We start from the raw sequence: 18,126 nt of genomic DNA, 5'->3' as shown, positions 1-18,126 counted from the left end.
TGGGCAGACACTAATCTCTCCTAACTCTGCCCCAACAGGCCGGCACACATGTCCCATGGAGAGGAGAAAATAACCCCGAAGAGGAGAAGGAAAAAGAAGACGTCTATGTTGCCCGGCTCCTAAAGTGATCAAGCACTCTGAGAGAGAGAGCGAGAGAGAGAGCGAGCGAGAGAGAGAGCGAGAGAGAGAGCGAGAGAGAGAGCGAGAGAGAGAGCGAGAGCGAGAGAGAGAGCGAGAGAGAGAGAGAGAGAGCGAGAGAGCAGAGAGACAGACAGACAGACAGACAGACAGACAGACAGACAGACAGACAGACAGACAGACAGACAGACAGACAGACAGACAGACAGACAGACAGACAGACAGACAGACAGACAGGTAAGATCGAAGGGGGAAACAGAAACAAAGCAGTGAAACAAACAATGGCTTTCTTGGACAACCCAGCCATTATCTTGGCCCACATCCGGCAGTCCCATGTGACCAGCGATGACACGGGCATGTGTGAGATGGTGCTAATCGACCACGACGTGGACCTGGAGAAGTGGCAGCTGGCCTCGGTGCCCGGCAGCAGCGGGGGTTCACTGGGTTCGGGCTCCCTAGGCGAAGGGGGCAGCGGAGGGGAGAACCCGGGCTGCGACCTCTCCCAGTCATTGGACATCACCTCCAGCTGGGACTTTGGCATCCGTCGGCGCTCCAACACAGGTAAACAATAGGGGGCTCTGACTGTGGCGGGAGAACCAGTTAGTGGACGACCTAGCCGTTTGTTGGGGCCTGCCGTGCGGAATCCAGATCAGTGGTTTACTTACAGAGGCTAGTTGGCCGGTGGTGTGGTGCTTTTTGTTATAGAAGGCAGCAATACAACAGGTTAATGCAGTATGTTTAGTAAAGAGCAGGTTGGGGTCACTTCCTAATTAGCCTTGTGAATGAATTGCAGAAGTCCACATAGAAAATAGTGGTCAATATGTCATTCCCTTCCTGAATTAATTGGACTGAATTGGAATGGAATTGACCCCAGCTGTAAAGTCTGTCTTTGAAAATCACATGTATTACCCCATGAACAAGCTTATATAAACCACCAGGGAAATATAATTATACAATTAGACTAAATAAAAGTTTCTCTGACAAAAGCCTGGTGTTAATCAGACATGGGTTTCAAAAGTATTGTGTTTTCTTACAACTACTTTGAGCGTTTGAGCAAGCCTGCTTGGAGCGCTAGGTGGGTGGGGTTTACACTTTTGGAACTATTCCATTTGTTCCCTTGTGTCCGGCAAGCTCAATCGAGCGCCGCTAAAGTATTTGAAATAAAACAAATACTATTTGAACCCAGGCTCGGGGTTTATTGACCATGTTACCCCAGAGGAATTATTTTGGTTGGGTGCACTGAGCAGAACTCATAACAGTTGGGCCTAGTGGCTGTGAAAGTGGTGTTTGACAGAGGCTGCTTGGTACACGCTGCTCATTTAATGTCCCTGGGCTTGTGATTTTCAGAGGTGGATGTTTACATTTTTACGCGTTTACTTTGAATGCTTCATTTGGTCTTTGGTAAACTTAGCATTGATTTTTCTATTGCCAAAGAGCTCTTATTTTGTTTCATTGGTCCACAGAATATTCACGCATTTAGGCTCGTTTCGATGGGTTTTCGTAAAGTTCAATGGGGGGGGTATTTTCTCTTTCAGCAGTGTTTTACCAAATGACCAAATGAAGCATTCATTGAAAAGAACACCCTCCCTACAATCATACATGGGGAGGTTTGGTAATACTGTGGGGTTGCTTTGGTACTGGGGGCCTTGAATGTGTACAAGACATTAGGAAATTATCAAAGTATTTTTGGGGTGCAATTTTCAACCCAGTGTCCTTAAACTGGGTCTAGGTTTTTGGGCCTTCCAGCAGGACAACAACTCAAACAAACATTTTTTAAAAAGCACCCATGAATGGTTCAAGAAATAACACTAGCCTGTTCTGGAGTGGCCAGCGATGAGTTCAGAGTTGAAAACAACTGTTGTCAGAAGGCACCACTCAAACATTGACAAATTGATAGCAGTTTGCAACTAAAGAGTGGGCCAAATTGCCAGCAGAAAGCTTCAGCACATTGATGGCTACAAGAAGCATTTGTCTGCAGTTGTCTTCAGCAAAGGCTGTTGAACCAACTATTAGCTATTGGTTGCCAACCATTTTGTCAATACCATTGGTTTATATTTTCTTCATTCTAATTGTCATCTTAAGTGACCCTGAAAAAAAAACCTTTTCTGTAGTTTTGACAATCCAATACCAATTTGTAGAGACCAAAAGGGTTTTAAAATTTCAACTCATTTGAGGAGAATTGCATTTATTTATTTTTATTTAACCTTTATTTAACTAGGCAAGTCAGTTAAGAACACATTTTTATTTAGTTTGGCATACACTGGCCAAACACTAACCTGGACGACGCCGGGCCTGTTGTGATACAGCCTGGAATCGAACCAGGGTCTGTAGTGACGCGTCTAGCACTGAGATGCAGTTCCTTAGACCGCTGTGCCACCCGGGAGCCCACAAGAAATAGGGAATTATTTAAGAAAAGTGCAACGGTGCCCCTGCCAATATATTTGTGCTTCGCCCAGTGCTTGAAGCAATACATTGTGTTTGGTTTGCAGTGCCACTTTGTAGTACAGTCAACAAAGCACCACTATACTGAGAAGGATTCTTATTTTGTGAACGATTTCACACCAATGTTTTAATTGTTTGGGTCAGGATGAGGGTAGATTGTGTTTTAAAAAATGTATTTTTATTTAACTCTGCAAGCCAGTTAAGAACAAATTCTTATTTACAATGACGGCCTAGGAACAGTGGGTTAACTGCCTGTTCAGGGGCAGAACGACAGATTTGTTCCTTGTCAGCTCTGGGATTCAATCTAGCAACCTTTCAGTTACTAGTCCAACGCTCTAACCACTAGGCTACCTGCCGTTGTGAAGTAAGGAGTGTATTGGACCTGTGGCCTTCCTCTTGGTAGGTTCAGGTCTCAGAACTTGTTATCCAAGAAATTAAACCACGCTGTACTTGGTACAGTGAATGCTGATTGGTTGTGTCTCAAATGTCAAACGGACAATAATATGTTTTCTTGGACAAATTCAAGTTTGGGTTCACGGCTCCCTAGTCCTTCATGGTCCACAACGTTTTTCTTCATGTCGTTGTTTATTTTCTCTCTTCTTCTTCTCTTGATTTTATGGACGGTTGGCGTAGCAGTTGTGGGCAGAAGCCATGGCAATCAGGGGGTCGCCGGGGCTTGATTTGTATGTTAATGGAAATTATGCCTTTTGTTCGCTCTGTTGCCCAAATGAAAAAGGACCTGCCTTTTTGTCGTTAACCCTTTCACTCATGGACATCAGCTCTTGAGGACCTTGAAGTGCTTATCAATGAAGGGTTATCTGTAGAGGTAGGCTAATGGATAATTTATAACATGTTATTGAGGAGCCATGGATAACATGTTATTGAGGAGCCATGGATAACATGTTATTGAGGAGCCATGGATAACATGTTATTGAGGAGCCATGGATAACATGTTATTGAGGAGCCATGGATAACATGTTATTGAGGAGCCATGGATAACATGTTATTGAGGAGCCATGGATAACATGTTATTGAGGAGCCATGGATAACATGTTATTGAGGAGCCATGGATAACATGTTATTGAGGAGCCATGGATAACATGTTATTGAGGAGCCATGGATAACATGTTATTGAGGAGCCATGGATAACATGTTATTGAGGAGCCATGGAGAACATGTTATTGAGGAGCCATGGAGAACATGTTATTGAGGAGCCATGGATAACATGTTATTGAGGAGCCATGGATAACATGTTATTGAGGAGCCATGGAGAATCCTCTATTATTCAACGAAGGTACGTTTTATGATCACACAATTGATGGAGTGAGATTCAAGCCCATGATATTGTGTATTCAACTTTACAGGGATAGGCTACAGTAACCAATTTTTGTTGAACAGAGGATCTAGTCAGCCCACCAAATTGATGGGAATAGCCTAATTGGTTTCTACAGTGGTGCTGTGTCAAACGTGACCCTCAAGGTTATGTAGCTCGCTAAGCGAAGCATGTGTTACTCGTACACACTATGCGCTATAGGCTAGCCATAAACCTCCACGATTTCCATGATGTGGGTTCACTTGAGTCAGGAGGATGCTTGTGTGCTATGAATCCTCTTCAAAGGCAGAGGTGTGCAAGGTGGCTTTGTATGGAATTAACTGGGAACCAATGAGAGTTCAAATGCCTGGAGCACATTTTTGATCTATTGTGAGGTGCTTGGGGTTACTGCCAGAATCAGAGGGAGTCCAAAGGCCATCTGAAGTCTGGCTAGTAGACGATCTCCTTTTGGCTCCCTTGGCTCTTGTTGTGTTTGGGGAAGCAGTGGTGTTTTGGGGACTGAGTGTTCTTCTGCCGAGACTTCACCTGAAGTGGCTGACTGTCTCACCAGGACGTCAACAAGAAAGGCGCGAGAAACCAGGGGTGGCTGGTAAGAATCAAAATAAAGGGGAGGGGGGACACAAGTCTGTATAACACCTGGTATAAAATGTTTTTTTTTTCTAGAAAAATGTAAGTGTGACTGTTTGACTCAAGAGTCCCTGAATTGTGTAGTTGTTTTATTTCTATAATGTAGATGTATTGATCTATTTTATAAAGTGTAAATTCTATAATGTAGATGTATAGATCTATTTAATTTAATTTAAATTCTATAATGTAGCTGTATAGATCTATTTTATAAAGTGTAAATTCTATAATGTAGAAGTATAGATCTATTTTATAAAGTGTAAATTCTATAATGTAGATGTATAGATCTATTTTATAAAGTGTAAATTCTATAATGTAGCTGTATAGATCTATTTTATAAAGTGTAAATTCTATAATGTAGATGTATAGATCTATTTTATAAAGTGTCAATTCTATAATGTAGATGTATAGATCTATTTTATAAAGTGTCAATTCTATAGTGTAGATGTATGTCCCAGGAAGACCCCCGTCCAGGTAACTGCCATCGCTGCAGGAAAAAACATTGAGTAGGGTGGGGGTGGTCATCTGTGTTGGGCGGACAGGTTTGACACGGCCCAGCGAGTGTTTCTAGTCGCCCTCCAGTGTTCCTCTTAGCATATCTCACACCTCCCAAGATGTTGTTTACCGTCAGTGTCCACCGGGAGAGTGTTCCGCTGTGTCAAATGTACTTTAAATAAACTTCAGTTTCTGTTGTCATTCTCCTTTTGTAAGTGTGTGGCTGCATAGCCCTGACCAATGACAAAGGTAAAACAAAAAATGACCCTGACCAATGACAAAGGTCAAAAATGACCCTGACAAAGGTCAAAACTGACCCTGACAAAGGTCAAAACTGACCCTGACAAAGGTCAAAACTGACCCTGACAAAGGTCAAAACTGACCCTGACAAAGGTCAAAACTGACCCTTACCAATGACAGTGGTCAAAAATGACCCTGGCAAAGGCAAAAAAAAAAAAAAAAAAAAAAAAAAAAAAAAAAAGACAAGAATGACTTTGTTGATCTGGCTTTTTAAAAGCTTTGTTTCATTTCTTGTAAAGCACTGTTTTATTTACTTCTTTTAAAGCTCAAAGACTTGAACGGTTAAGGAAGGAGCGACAGAACCAGATCAAATGCAAAAACATTCAATGGAAGGAGAGGTCGTCCTCGCAATCAGGTACGCTACATTCCTCCTCTCCAGAAATATTTGCTGATAGGAGTTTCAATGAAGCAAATTGCTTGAATTGTCCCTTGCTTTACACTGATCTCATTTACATTACATTTAAGTCATTTAGCAGACGCTCTTATCCAGAGCGACTATCTCAGACAACTACAGTGCTGCATAGGGACTATTCATTGTTATTTTGCATTGATCAATCTCCACGTGATGTTACAACATCCGATAGCATGTTATAGAAACTGTCAAACCAAGCCGACTGCGTATAATGCCATGTAATACTGTACAATATCTAGACCTAATGCTATAAAGTCCTGTTTGACTTGGAATCTTGGCACAATCAATAACATCTGAGAATATAAGTAAGTAAGTTCAATCAGTCTCGGTTTCCGCCAATGTCTCCGCTTCATTTTCTGTCTCCATCGCTTCTGTCACAGCGGAGGACCTGGGTTCCCTGTTTGAGAAGAGGGACTTTAAAGGTAGACCCAGGAGCACTGGTACCAAGTCGACCCTCTCTCTCCGGCTCGAGCAATGCCCCCAGCAGCTCAACAACCCTTTCAACGAATACTCCAAATTCGACGGCAAGGTAGGTGCTCCCAGATGTCTGGTAATATATATCTGATTCTGGTTTAAAACTACGCTGAATTACTTAATGTATCTCGAAAGCTTGAAACGGTATTTTGTTTTTTTTTGTGCTGCAAAGAAAGACAAATCATGTTTGATGCCAATCGGTGCCATGTTTCACGTGCATACATAAAAAGAAAAACTAGCAAACGTTCGTTCCTGCTCTCTAAACTAAAGATATTTAGCTTCTTTTTCTGATTCCTCCCCAGATGCGTCAGGCCTTTTCCCTGCTATGGCAATGTCATTTACAAGCACTTAGGCAGTAATTCCAAAACTTGGAAACAATCTCCGAATGTATATTGCAATTTTGGAGCAGCTTCTCATCGCTAATGGCACAGGCGAAAGTCTCTGAAGGCTCGGTGACCTTATTTCTGTCATTTTGCTCTTAGACTCGCATGATCCAGAGAAAAGAGCAGACTGGGAGAATTGTGTGTCGAATAAATGTCAGGGTGAATTGCTCGGGCCTTTTACAGGGATTTGTGGAAAAGAGCAAAGGTCGCGGCAAAGTGCCTTGGCAGCTCGCAGACAACCTGGTGGCTCAGATTAAACAAATAGCCTTTGATTCATGCCAAAGACGGCCTCTGCTGAAGGAACCAGGGGACGAGCCTGCCTTTGCCTCTGCAATACACCCCAATACTAGAAATAATATTTACATTACAGATTACCTTTCGTAATCCACCGCTCCCATCTCTTGTCTCCAGTTTTCTACATCGGCTTATGGGCTTAAAAGCACATGAGCTGTGTTAACATTTCATCAGTGAAATATGATTCAGAGATCCACCTCACTTTTTGTTTTTTTTGTTCATTGATACATTATTTTAGTTCGGCAAGGAGGTAGTCGGTGTGTCACTTTCTTGTCTCTCCGTGACATCTGGTTGCAGATTAGCCAAATTTGCTCAAAGACACGTCTCTCCACCAGTAACAGCTGGTCTTACACCGGTCGTGAAGACGTCACGTTTACAGTTGCACTTTTTAGAGCGGGGAGATGAGCGTTTTTTAATACGGCTTGCGTTCATTTGGGTCTACGTGTACGAAGCCGGGGGTGGCGTCGGTCGTAGATAAAGATTCATTGCGGCGGTTTGATTTAATGCCCGGGTAATGAGAGGCGTCCATGTGCTCGGGCAGATGTTTACACAGACCTCGCCCGCCCGGCTCTGACAGCAGTTAAAAAGTATAGTCACCGTAATCGAATCTCGTGGCGGGCCGCGTCAGGGAGGAGGACACAGATCGAATTAAACTGCGTTTTAAGATTAATGTGTAGACAGGTAGAGCAAAGAGTGATGGGCTTCTTTTTACCCGCACACCCCCCACCCCAACCTCCACACCCACCCCCATCTCCACCCCCACCCCAACCTCCACACCCACCCCCATCTCCACACCCACACTCACCCACCCCCACCCCCACACCCACCCCCACCTCCACCCCCACCTCCACACCCACCCCCACCCCAACCTCCATCCACACCCACCCCAACCTCCACACCCACCCCCACCCCCACACCCACCCCCACCCCCACCTCCACACCCACCCCCACCTCCACCCCCACCTCCACACCCACCCCCACCCCAACCTCCATCCACACCCACCCCCACCTCCACACCCACCCCCACCTCCACACCCACCCCCATCTCCACCACCACACCCACCCCCACCTCCACCTCCACACCCACCCCCACCCCCACCTCCACCCCCACACCCACCCCCACCCCCATCTCCCCCCCCCCCCCCCACCTCCACCCAGTGTTTTTAAACCCGTTCTTTGCATTTCCTGGAGGAAGGTCTTCCTAGAACTGTTTACTAGTGAGTAAATCCCCAAGAGCAATGGAAGTAAATGAAGTCTTCCTCTCGACTGCAGCTTTTCCAGTAATACTGAATCATAGAAAAGATGGACAGTTTTTTTCTTCCTTTCTTTTTATCCCCTGGTTCTTTTGTCAGTGGAGAAAAATGATTGTGGAGATTAAAAGGAGAATGTGAGAGAGAGCAAGAGATCATTAAGCCTTGAAAATGCAAATGAGGCTATCTCAGGAAATAATCGAACACACTGTTCAATTGCTCAGAAATAATACCCCCACCCCCTAGTTTTTATACTGTTTTGTGGTGGTGACAGGATAATGGTTGCTAGGGGGGGACTATTGATATTCTCTAGAAAATAAACATATTACGATTTGAAGACATACTGTATGTAATCTGACTTGTTGACCATCAATGCCCTTTTTACATTCTTACATAAGACTCTTATTCACTTTGACTAATCTCTCCACAAAATGTAGCCCTTTTTTATATTGTTAGGGAGCACCTGGGTAGTCTCTTGCCACAAAGCTATATTTAGGGTAGCCTCATCCCGACAGTGTGTCTGACTCTATTGATGTGTACCTGTGGCACGCACGATGGTCTTTCTTTTCCAATGTACACTCCTCCCTCCCAACCAGCCCCCAAACCAGACCTATGTACTCTCCTCCCTCCCCACCAGCCCCCTAACCTGACCTATGTACCCTCCTCCCTCCCAACCAAATCAAATCAAATGTATTTATATAGCCCTTCGTACATCAGCTGATATCTCAAAGTGCTGTACAGAAACCCAGCCTAAAACCCCAAACAGCAAGCAATGCAGGTGTAGAAGCACGGTGGCTAGGAAAAACTCCCTAGAAAGGCCAAAACCCAGGAAGAAACCTAGAGAGGAACCAGGCTATGTGAGGTGGCCAGTCCTCTTCTGGCTGTGCCGGGTGGAGATTATAACAGAACATGGCCAAGATGTTCAAATGTTCATAAATGACCAGCATGGTCGAATAATAATAAGGTAGAACAGTTGAAACTGGAGCAGCAGCACAGTCAGGTGGACTGGGGACAGCAAGGAGTCATCATGTCAGGTAGTCCTGGGGCACGGTCCTAGGGCTCAGGTCCTCCGAGAGAGAGAAAGAAAGAGAGAATTAGAGAGAGCATATGTGGGGTGGCCAGTCCTCTTCTGGCTGTGCCGGGTGGAGATTATAACAGAACATGGCCAAGATGTTCAAATGTTCATAAATGACCAGCATGGTCGAATAATAGTAAGGCAGAACAGTTGAAACTAACCTGACCTATGTACTCTCCTCCCTCCCCACCAGCCCCCAAACCAGACCTATGTACACTCCTCCCTCCCCACCAGCCCCCAAACCAGACCTATGTACTAGAGGTCGATCGATTAATCAGAATGGCTGATTAATTAGGGCCGATTTCCAGTTTCTCAGAACAATCGGATATCGGTATTTTTGGACACCAATTTGGCCGATTTAAAAAAACAATCTTTTTTTACAACTTTATTTAACTAGGCAAGTCAGTTAAGAACACATTCAGGGGCAGAATGACAGATTTTTACCTTGTCAGCTCAGGGGATTCAATCTTGCAACCTTACAGTTAACTAGTCCAACGCTCTAACCACCTGATTACATTGCACTCCACGAGGAGCCTGCCTGTTACGTGAATGCAGTAAGCCAAGGTAAGTTGCTAACAATCAATCATAATCACTAGTTAACTACACATGGTTGATGATATTACTAGTTTATCTAGCGTGTCCTGCGTTGCATATAATCGATGCGGTGTGCATTCGCCGAAAAAGGAGTGTCGTTGCTCCAACGTGTCCCAAACCATAAACATCAATGCCTTTGTTAAAATCAATACACAGAAGTGTCTATTTTTAAACCTGCATATTTAGCTAAATGAAATCCAGGTTAGCAGGCAATATTAACCAGGTGAAATTGTGTCACTTCTCTTGCATTCATTGCAAGCAGAGTCAGGGTATATGCAACCGTTTCGGCCGCCTAATTTGCCAGAATTTTACATAATTATGACATAACATTGAAGGTTGTGCAATGTAACAGGAATATTTAGACTTATGGATGCCACCCTTTAGATAACATACGGAACAGTTCCATATTTCACTGAAAGAATAAACGTCTTGTTTTCGAAATTATAGTTTCCGGATTCGACCATATTAATGACCTAAGGCTCGTATTTCTGTGTTTTATTATGTTACAATTAAGTCTATGATTTGATAGAGCAGTCTGACTGAGCGATGGTAGGCAGCAGCAGGCTCGTAAGCATTCATTCAAACAGCACTTCTGTGCGTTTAGCCAGCAGCTCTTCGCAATCCTTCAAGCATTGCGCTGTTTATGACTTCAAGCCTATCAACTCTTGAGATTAGGCTGGTGTAACCGATGTGAAATGGCTAGCTAGTTAGCGGGGTGCGCGCTAATAGCGTTTCAAAGGTCACTCGCTCTGAGACTTGGGAGTGGTTGTTCCCCTCGCTCTGCATGGGTAATGCTGCTTCGAGGGTGGCTGTTGTCGATGTGTTCCTGGTTCGAGCCCAGGGAGGAGCGAGGAGAGGGACGGAAGCTATACTGTTACACTGGCAATACTAAAGTGCCTATAAGAACATCCAATAGTCAAAGGTATATGAAATACAAATTGTATAGAGAGAAATAGTTTGAAAATTCCTATAATAACTACAACCTAAAACTTCTTACCTGGGAATATTGAAGACTCATGTTAAAAGGAACCACCAGCTTTCATATGTTCTCATGTTCTGAGCAAGGAACTTAAACGTTAGCTTTCTTACATGGCACATATTGCACTTTTACTTTCTTCACCAACACTTTGTTTTTGCATTATTTAAACCAAATTGAACATGTTTCATTATTTATTTGATGCTAAATTTATTTTATTTATGTATTATATTAAGTTAAAATAAGTGTTCATTCAGTATTGTTGTAATTATCATTATTACAAATAAATAAATAAAATCATCCAATAATCTCTATCGGTATCGCCGTTGAAAAATCATAATCAGTCAACCTCTGCTATGTACCCTCCTCCCTCCCCACCAGCCCCCTAACCAGACCTAAGTACCCTCCTCCCTCCCAACCAGCCCCCTAGCTAATATGTCCTCTCAACAATAACTACAACTATAAACAGAAATGTATCATTTGCCCTCGAGGAGGGGTTAATAGCCACCAAAACTACCGGCTAGCCCAACGTTGAGTTCATTGGATATTATTAACCATGGCCCTCAGTGGAAACAGCAGGCCGAAGGCGTGTGGAGAGGCCCCCAGGGGCTGTAAGAGACCCACCACTTAAGACTGTCCCTTCCAAAGGAGTCCTCAGAGTACCTCTGACCTACAGTTGATCACACGTTGTCATCGTTCAGAGGTGGTGGCTCGGTACGAAGTCACAGAACCCAACGTTCCGCCTGTCAGACAGGGAGAATTGATCTGCACATTACCTAACAGCACCAACTCTTCCCTTTAACGAAGGGCTGAAATGAAGCTGCTACATGGCAGGAGGGGCAGAGTGGCAGCTAGCTTCAAGGACCTTTTGTCAGATGGGAGTTGGAAAACAATTGAACAGTTCACCTGTCTAGTTTCCTATCTTTTGGTCTCCTTGGGTGTCGAATGGGTTCCAAAGCTGGTCCCTCTGCACACACGAGTAGAGAAAAGCTCCATGAAGCTGGTCCCTCTACACACGAGTAGAGAAAAGCTCCATGAAGCTGGTCCCTCTACACACACGAGTAGAGAAAAGCTCCATGAAGCTGGTCTCTCTGCACACGAGTAGAGAAAAGCTCCATGAAGCTGGTCTCTCTACACACACATGAGTAGAGAAAAGATCCATGAAGCTGGTCTCTCTACACACACGAGTAGAGAAAAGCTCCATGAAGCTGGTCTCTCTGCACACGAGTAGAGAAAAGCTCCATGAAGCTGGTCTCTCTGCACACGAGTAGAGAAAAGCTCCATGAAGCTGGTCCCTCTACACACGAGTAGAGAAAAGCTCCATGAAGCTGGTCCCTCTACACACACGAGTAGAGAAAAGCTCCATGAAGCTGGTCTCTCTGCACACGAGTAGAGAAAAGCTCCATGAAGCTGGTCTCTCTACACACACATGAGTAGAGAAAAGCTCCATGAAGCTGGTCTCTCTACACACACGAGTAGAGAAAAGCTCCATGAAGCTGGTCTCTCTGCACACGAGTAGAGAAAAGCTCCATGAAGCTGGTCCCTCTACACATGAGTAGAGAAAAGCTCCATGAAGCTGGTCCCTCTACACACACGAGTAGAGAAAAGCGCCATGAAGCTGGTCTCTCTACACACACGAGTAGAGAAAAGCTCCATGAAGCTGGTCTCTCTGCACACGAGTAGAGAAAAGCTCCATGAAGCTGGTCTGTTACTTTAAAAAATTGAGAATACACTCAACTCTTTTGTCATGTAATCTGTTCAGATCCTCTTCATTTGGCTCATTGAGCTGTGAATGCCTGATGGCTGAGTGAAATAGATATCTCCCATCTGGAATAACAGCAGCCAAAGAGGACCTGACATCCTCCATTTCAATACTACAGGTGAATCTCATTAACTGGAAAAGTTAAAGATATTCTATGGGAACACAATCAGTGGCCGAAGATTTAAAGGAATTTAGACCTGTTGAAAAGATGTAGGCAAAAATTAGGCAATATCTTGTTTGTTTTTGGATGAGGAAAAAGCTAACGATAAGCCATTTCTTTAGAATTTACTGCCGGAGCTGGAAATCAACTGAAATGTGGGTTGTATAGGAAAAATGTCCCTGCTACATTTAAAAAGATTATCTTTCAATAACTTTGACATAATTAAGTTTTTGTCGTTTATACTTCTCTTACCTCCTGTCTGCACCAATAACAATGACTTTTTAGTGGGACCTGGTTTGTCAAGGACTTCCCAGGAGTTGGAAACACGCACTGGCTCCGTAGACGGGAGGAAGACTGAACCTCACTCTGCTCCGTAGACGGGAGGAAGACTGAACCTCACTCTGCTCCGTAGACGGGAGGAAGACTGAACCTCACTCTGCTCCGTAGACGGGAGGAAGACTGAACCTCACTCTGCTCCGTAGACGGGAGGAAGACTGAACCTCACTCTGCTCCGTAGACGGGAGGAAGACTGAACCCCACTCTGCTCCGTAGACGGGAGGAAGACTGAACCCCACTCTGCTCCGTAGACGGGAGGAAGACTGAACCTCACTCTGCTCCGTAGACGGGAGGAAGACTGAACCTCACTCTGCTCCGTAGACGGGAGGAAGACTGAACCTCACTCTGCTCCGTAGACGGGAGGAAGACTGAGTAAAAGAGAAAGCAAGCAGCAAAAACAATAGATAATAGTTGCTTTCAACGTAGTCCCTGAACAGCTAGAGTCATATTCTAGATGACATCGGCACCTGTGCACACGGCATCGTCCGCCTGGGGTTGGGGTTGCTCGTCTATTCCCCAACCCCCCCCTCAGACGCATAGTCGAAGGCCCAGACACCAACCCCTCCCACCCCCAACAAAAAAAAACACATCAAGGCCCCAGCTTCCCCATCCTGACATTACCATAGCAACCATCCTGAGACTGTAGCCCGGCGACACAGGGACCAACTAATTATGGTGATGATTAGTGAAATGGAGTCTTGTGTATTTGATTCATCATCACCATGGAGACAGAAAACATCACAATCACTTTTTAACAGAACAAATACCTCTCGAGACTTCTTAAGGATTAATTGATGGTGGCACCGATGCATATTTCTCTTCTGTTGTGGACGCCATCCATCCAGGTTCTTTTCATTTTGCACCAGAGACAGTTTGAGGGCTTTTCTTTTTTTGGTTGAAGATTTGCATCACTTGAGAAATGAACCCATGTGTATTGATTTTAAGATGTTTTGTTGTGGAACATATCGATTGGATGAGTCCACTCGTTGATTGGATGAGTGGTTGTGAAATGACATGAGAGGCTATACCCTGGCATGCACTGTAAACCGTTTGTTCTCAATGCCCAGTTGTTAATCTTCAAGGTACTGTGTTAACTGATTAAAGCAGACACTTCACCACTAAGGCTGTCTATACACTATACAACTAGACTCTATTTTTGGCCAGTGTGCCTGACTTCATTTTGTTACGTTAGCCTGACTTCATTACGTTAGTCCGACGACATGCTGTTACGTTAGCCCGACGACATGCTGTTACGTTAGCCCGACTTCATTTTGTTACGTTAGCCCGACTTCATTTTGTTACGTTAGCCCGACTTCATTTTGTTACGTTAGCCCGACTCCATGCTGTTACGTTAGCCCGACATCATGCTGTTACGTTAGCCCGACATCATTTTGTTACGTTAGCCCGACGACATGCTGGTACGTTAGCCCGACGTCATGCTGTTACGTTAGCCCAACTCCATTTTGTTACGTTAGCCCGACTTCATTTTGTTATGTTAGCCCGACTTCATTTTGTTACGTTAGCCCGACGACATGCTGGTACGTTAGCCCGACGACATGCTGGTACGTTAGCCCGACGTCATGCTGTTACGTTACCCTGACTTCAATTCAAATTTTATTTGTCACGTGCCTTACCGTGAAATGCTTCCTTACAAGCCCTTAACCAACAATGCAGTAAATGGAGTTAAAATATTTACTAGATAAACTAAAGTAAAAAGTAACTCAATAAAGTAACAATGAGGCTATATACAGGGGGTACCGGTACCGAGTCAATGTGCGGGGGGTACAGGTTAGTCGAGGTAATTTGTAAATGTCGGTAGGGGGTAAAGGAACTATGCATAGATAATCAACAGTGAGTAGCAGCAGTGTAAAAACAAAGGGGAGGGGGGGGTGAATAGTCAGGGTGGCCATTTGATTAATTGTTCAGCAGTCTTATGGCTTGGGGTTAGAAGCTGTTAAGGAGCCTTTTGGTCCTAGACTTGGCGCTCCGGTACAGCTTGTTGAGTGGTAGCAGAGAGAACAGTCTATGACTTGGGTGACTGGAGTCTCTTGTGATGTACTGGGCCGTGCGCTCTACCCTCTGTAGCGCCTTACGGTCGGATGCCGAGCAGTTGCCATAGCAGGCAGTGATGCAACCTGTCAGGATGCTCTTGATGGTGCAGCTGTAGAACCTTTTGAGGATCTGGGGACCCATGCCAAATCTTTCCAGTCTCCTGAGGGGGAAAAGGCGTAGTCGTGCCCTCTTCACGACTGTCTTGGTGTTTTTGGACCATGATAGTTCGTTGGTGATGTAGACACCAAGGAACTTAACTCTCGACCCGCTCCACTACATCCCCGTCGATCAGCTCCTTTGTCTTGCTCACATTGAGGGGCGGCAGGGTAGCCTAGTGGTTAGAGCGTTGGACTAGTAACCGGAAGGTTGCAAGTTCAAACCCCCGAGCTGATAAGGTACAAATCTGTCGTTCTGCCCCTGAACAGGCAGTTAACCCAACCCGTTAATTAAAAAAATACAAAAATTGAGGGAGAGGTTGTTATCCTGCCACCACACTGCCAGGTCTTTGACCTCCTCCCTATAGGCTGTCTTATCGCTGTCGGTGATCAGGCCTACCACTGTTGTGTCATCAGCAAACTTGATGATGGTGTTGGAGTCGTGCTTGGCCTTGCAGTCATGAGTGAACAGGGTGTACAGGAGCGGACTAAGCACGCACACCTGAGGGGTCCCCGTGTTGAGGGTCAGCTTGGCGGATGTGTTGTTGCCTACCCTTACCACCTGGGGGATCCAGGAAGTCCAGGATCCAGTTGCAGAGGGAGGTGTTTAGTCCCAGAGTCCTTAGCTTAGTGATGAGCTTTGTGGGCACTATGGTGTTGAACGCTGAGCTTACACTACCTTTCAAAAGTTTGGGGTCACTTAGAAATGTCCTTGTTTTTGAAAGAAAAGCAATTTTTTTAGTTTTTTTGTTCATGTTGTAAATGACTTGTAGCTGGAAACGGCAGATTTATCTGGAATAGGTGTACAGAGGCCCATTATCAGCAACCATCACTCCTGTGTTCCAATGGCACGTTGTGTTAGCTAATCCAAGTTTATAATTTTAAAGGCTAATTGATCATTGGAAAACCCTTTTGTAATTATGTTAGCACAGCTGAAAACTGTTGTGCTGATTTTTAAAGAAACAATACAACTGGCCTTCTTTAGACTAGTTGAGTATCTGGAGCATCAGCATTTGTGGGTTCGATTACAGGCACAAAATGGCCAGAAACAAATAACTTTCTTCTGAAACTCGTCAGTCTGTTCTTGTTGTGAGAAATGAAGGCTATTCCATGTGAGAAATTGCTAAGAAACTGAAGATCTCGTACAACGCTGTGTACTACTCCCTTCACAGAACAGCGCAAACTGACTCTCACCAGAATAGGTAGTGGGAGGCCCCGGTGCACAACTGAGCAAGAGGACAAGTACATTTGAGTGTCAGGTTTGAGAAACAGACGCCTCACAAGTCCTCTACTGGCAGCTTCATTAAATAGTACCCGCAAAACACCAGTCTCAACGTCAACAGTGAGGAGGCGACTCCGGGATGCTGGCCTTCTAGGCAGAGTTGCAAAGAAAAGAACATCTCAGACTGGCCAATAAAAAGAAAAGATTAAGATGGGCAAAAGAACACAGACACTGGACAGAGGAACTCTGCCTAGAAGGCCAGCATCCCACTGTTGACGTTGAGACTGGTGTTTTGCAAGTGCCATTCTGGAGTTTTGCGGATACAGTTTTCATCTGTGCTAACATAATTGCAAAAGGGTTTTCTAATAATCAATTATCCTTTTAAAATTCTAAACTTGCCATTGGAACACAGGAGTGATGGTTGCTGATAATGGGCCTCTGTACGCCTATGTAGATATTCCATAGAAAATCAGCCGTTTCCAGCAACAAAAGTCATTTACAACATTAACATTGTCTTCACTGTATTTCTGATCAATTTGATGTATATTTTAATGGACAAAAAAATGTGCTTGTCTTTAAAAAATAAGGACATTTCTCAGTGACCCCAAACTTTTGAACGCTAGTATATGTGCTGAGTCGTACTCTGATGCATCCTGCCTAAAACAAGAAATATCTTGCATAGTTTTGCATACTTAAGTCTTGCATAGTTTGTTTTGTTTCTGTATGTTGCATTGAAAGTGGCAAATATCGAGTTGATTCGATCGCAATTGCCACACTAAAGGGAAACGTGTTGATAGGGTTAATAACTAAGACAGAGGGAAAAGTCTAGAAAGTTGAGTGAATTTCAATCTCATCCTTCTCTCCATGCGATATTTGTTCTGCACAGCAGATCTGGGCGAACTGCGCTGCTGTCTCGGGGCAGTTTAGAGGGAACATTGGGTATGAACACTTTCCGAAGCCGTACTAAAACCCATGAGATTAAATTGATAGACCCGTGGAGGTTAAACTTATCGCCCTCTCTGTGTAATACATCACAGATCTAGAGGGGAATTGTATAATGTAATTGTTGTGACAATAGAATGTCTTTTACTTAGCAACTGACAGAATTGTGGTCTGGTACACCTAGGAAATATGACATCTTGATCGTCGAGAGCATACCCACTGCCTTGTTTTCTATTTAATTAAGGTAAGTGCACAGCACAATTTTGCGGACATAAAATCTGATGTCAACATTTATTTATTCCACCTGAAATTATATTTTAGTTTCCCTTTCAAATTTTGGTGCTGCTATGTTTTCCCCAGAGTTGAAATATGCCAGTAGATATTGAATTCTTCCTCCTTAGTAAGACAAGAGGATGGACTCGAGGCTAGACGGTGACTGCTTATCTTTTATGGTTTTTCCTTTTGTCGTGTAATTGAAGTCCTTTATCAAATGCAGGGTCAGGAGAAAACACGGGCCTGAGCACAGAGCGGAGACGGAGCCTGGCGGCGCTGTTGTGATGATCACCATGCCGATGACGTCGCCACGCGCTCCTCTCTCTCCCCGGGACCACTGGAGCCTCTGAAAACATCTGGGCCCTTTGATGGGAAAAATTACGTTTTTGGTCCAAATGACTCTATAATTTGGCACTTCCAGTCAGTCGAAACGC

General features: G+C 44.4%; 1 protein-coding gene across 2 annotated transcripts in view; it reads left to right on the top strand.

Annotated features, from left to right (window-relative positions):
• Positions 1-257: 257 nt before the first annotated feature.
• Positions 258-18,126, top strand: part of mapkap1 (MAPK associated protein 1) — a 116,018-nt gene continuing 98,149 nt past the window's right edge. The window contains exons 1-4 of one of the 2 annotated variants that reach the window (XM_046290609.1): positions 258-699; positions 4,464-4,502; positions 5,598-5,687; positions 6,125-6,273. In XM_046290609.1, coding sequence (XP_046146565.1) covers positions 420-699; positions 4,464-4,502; positions 5,598-5,687; positions 6,125-6,273 — 558 coding nt within the window. In that variant the 5' untranslated portion in view covers positions 258-419. The remainder of the gene's footprint in view (positions 700-4,463; positions 4,503-5,597; positions 5,688-6,124; positions 6,274-18,126) is intronic. The other variant, XM_046290610.1, reaches the window with a different exon arrangement.

The sequence above is a fragment of the Oncorhynchus gorbuscha genome, linkage group LG11 (assembly GCF_021184085.1).
Source record: "Oncorhynchus gorbuscha isolate QuinsamMale2020 ecotype Even-year linkage group LG11, OgorEven_v1.0, whole genome shotgun sequence".
NCBI lineage: Eukaryota > Metazoa > Chordata > Actinopteri > Salmoniformes > Salmonidae > Oncorhynchus > Oncorhynchus gorbuscha.
Note: the sequence above shows the minus strand (reverse complement) of the source record. Positions and strands in the feature narration are given on the sequence as shown.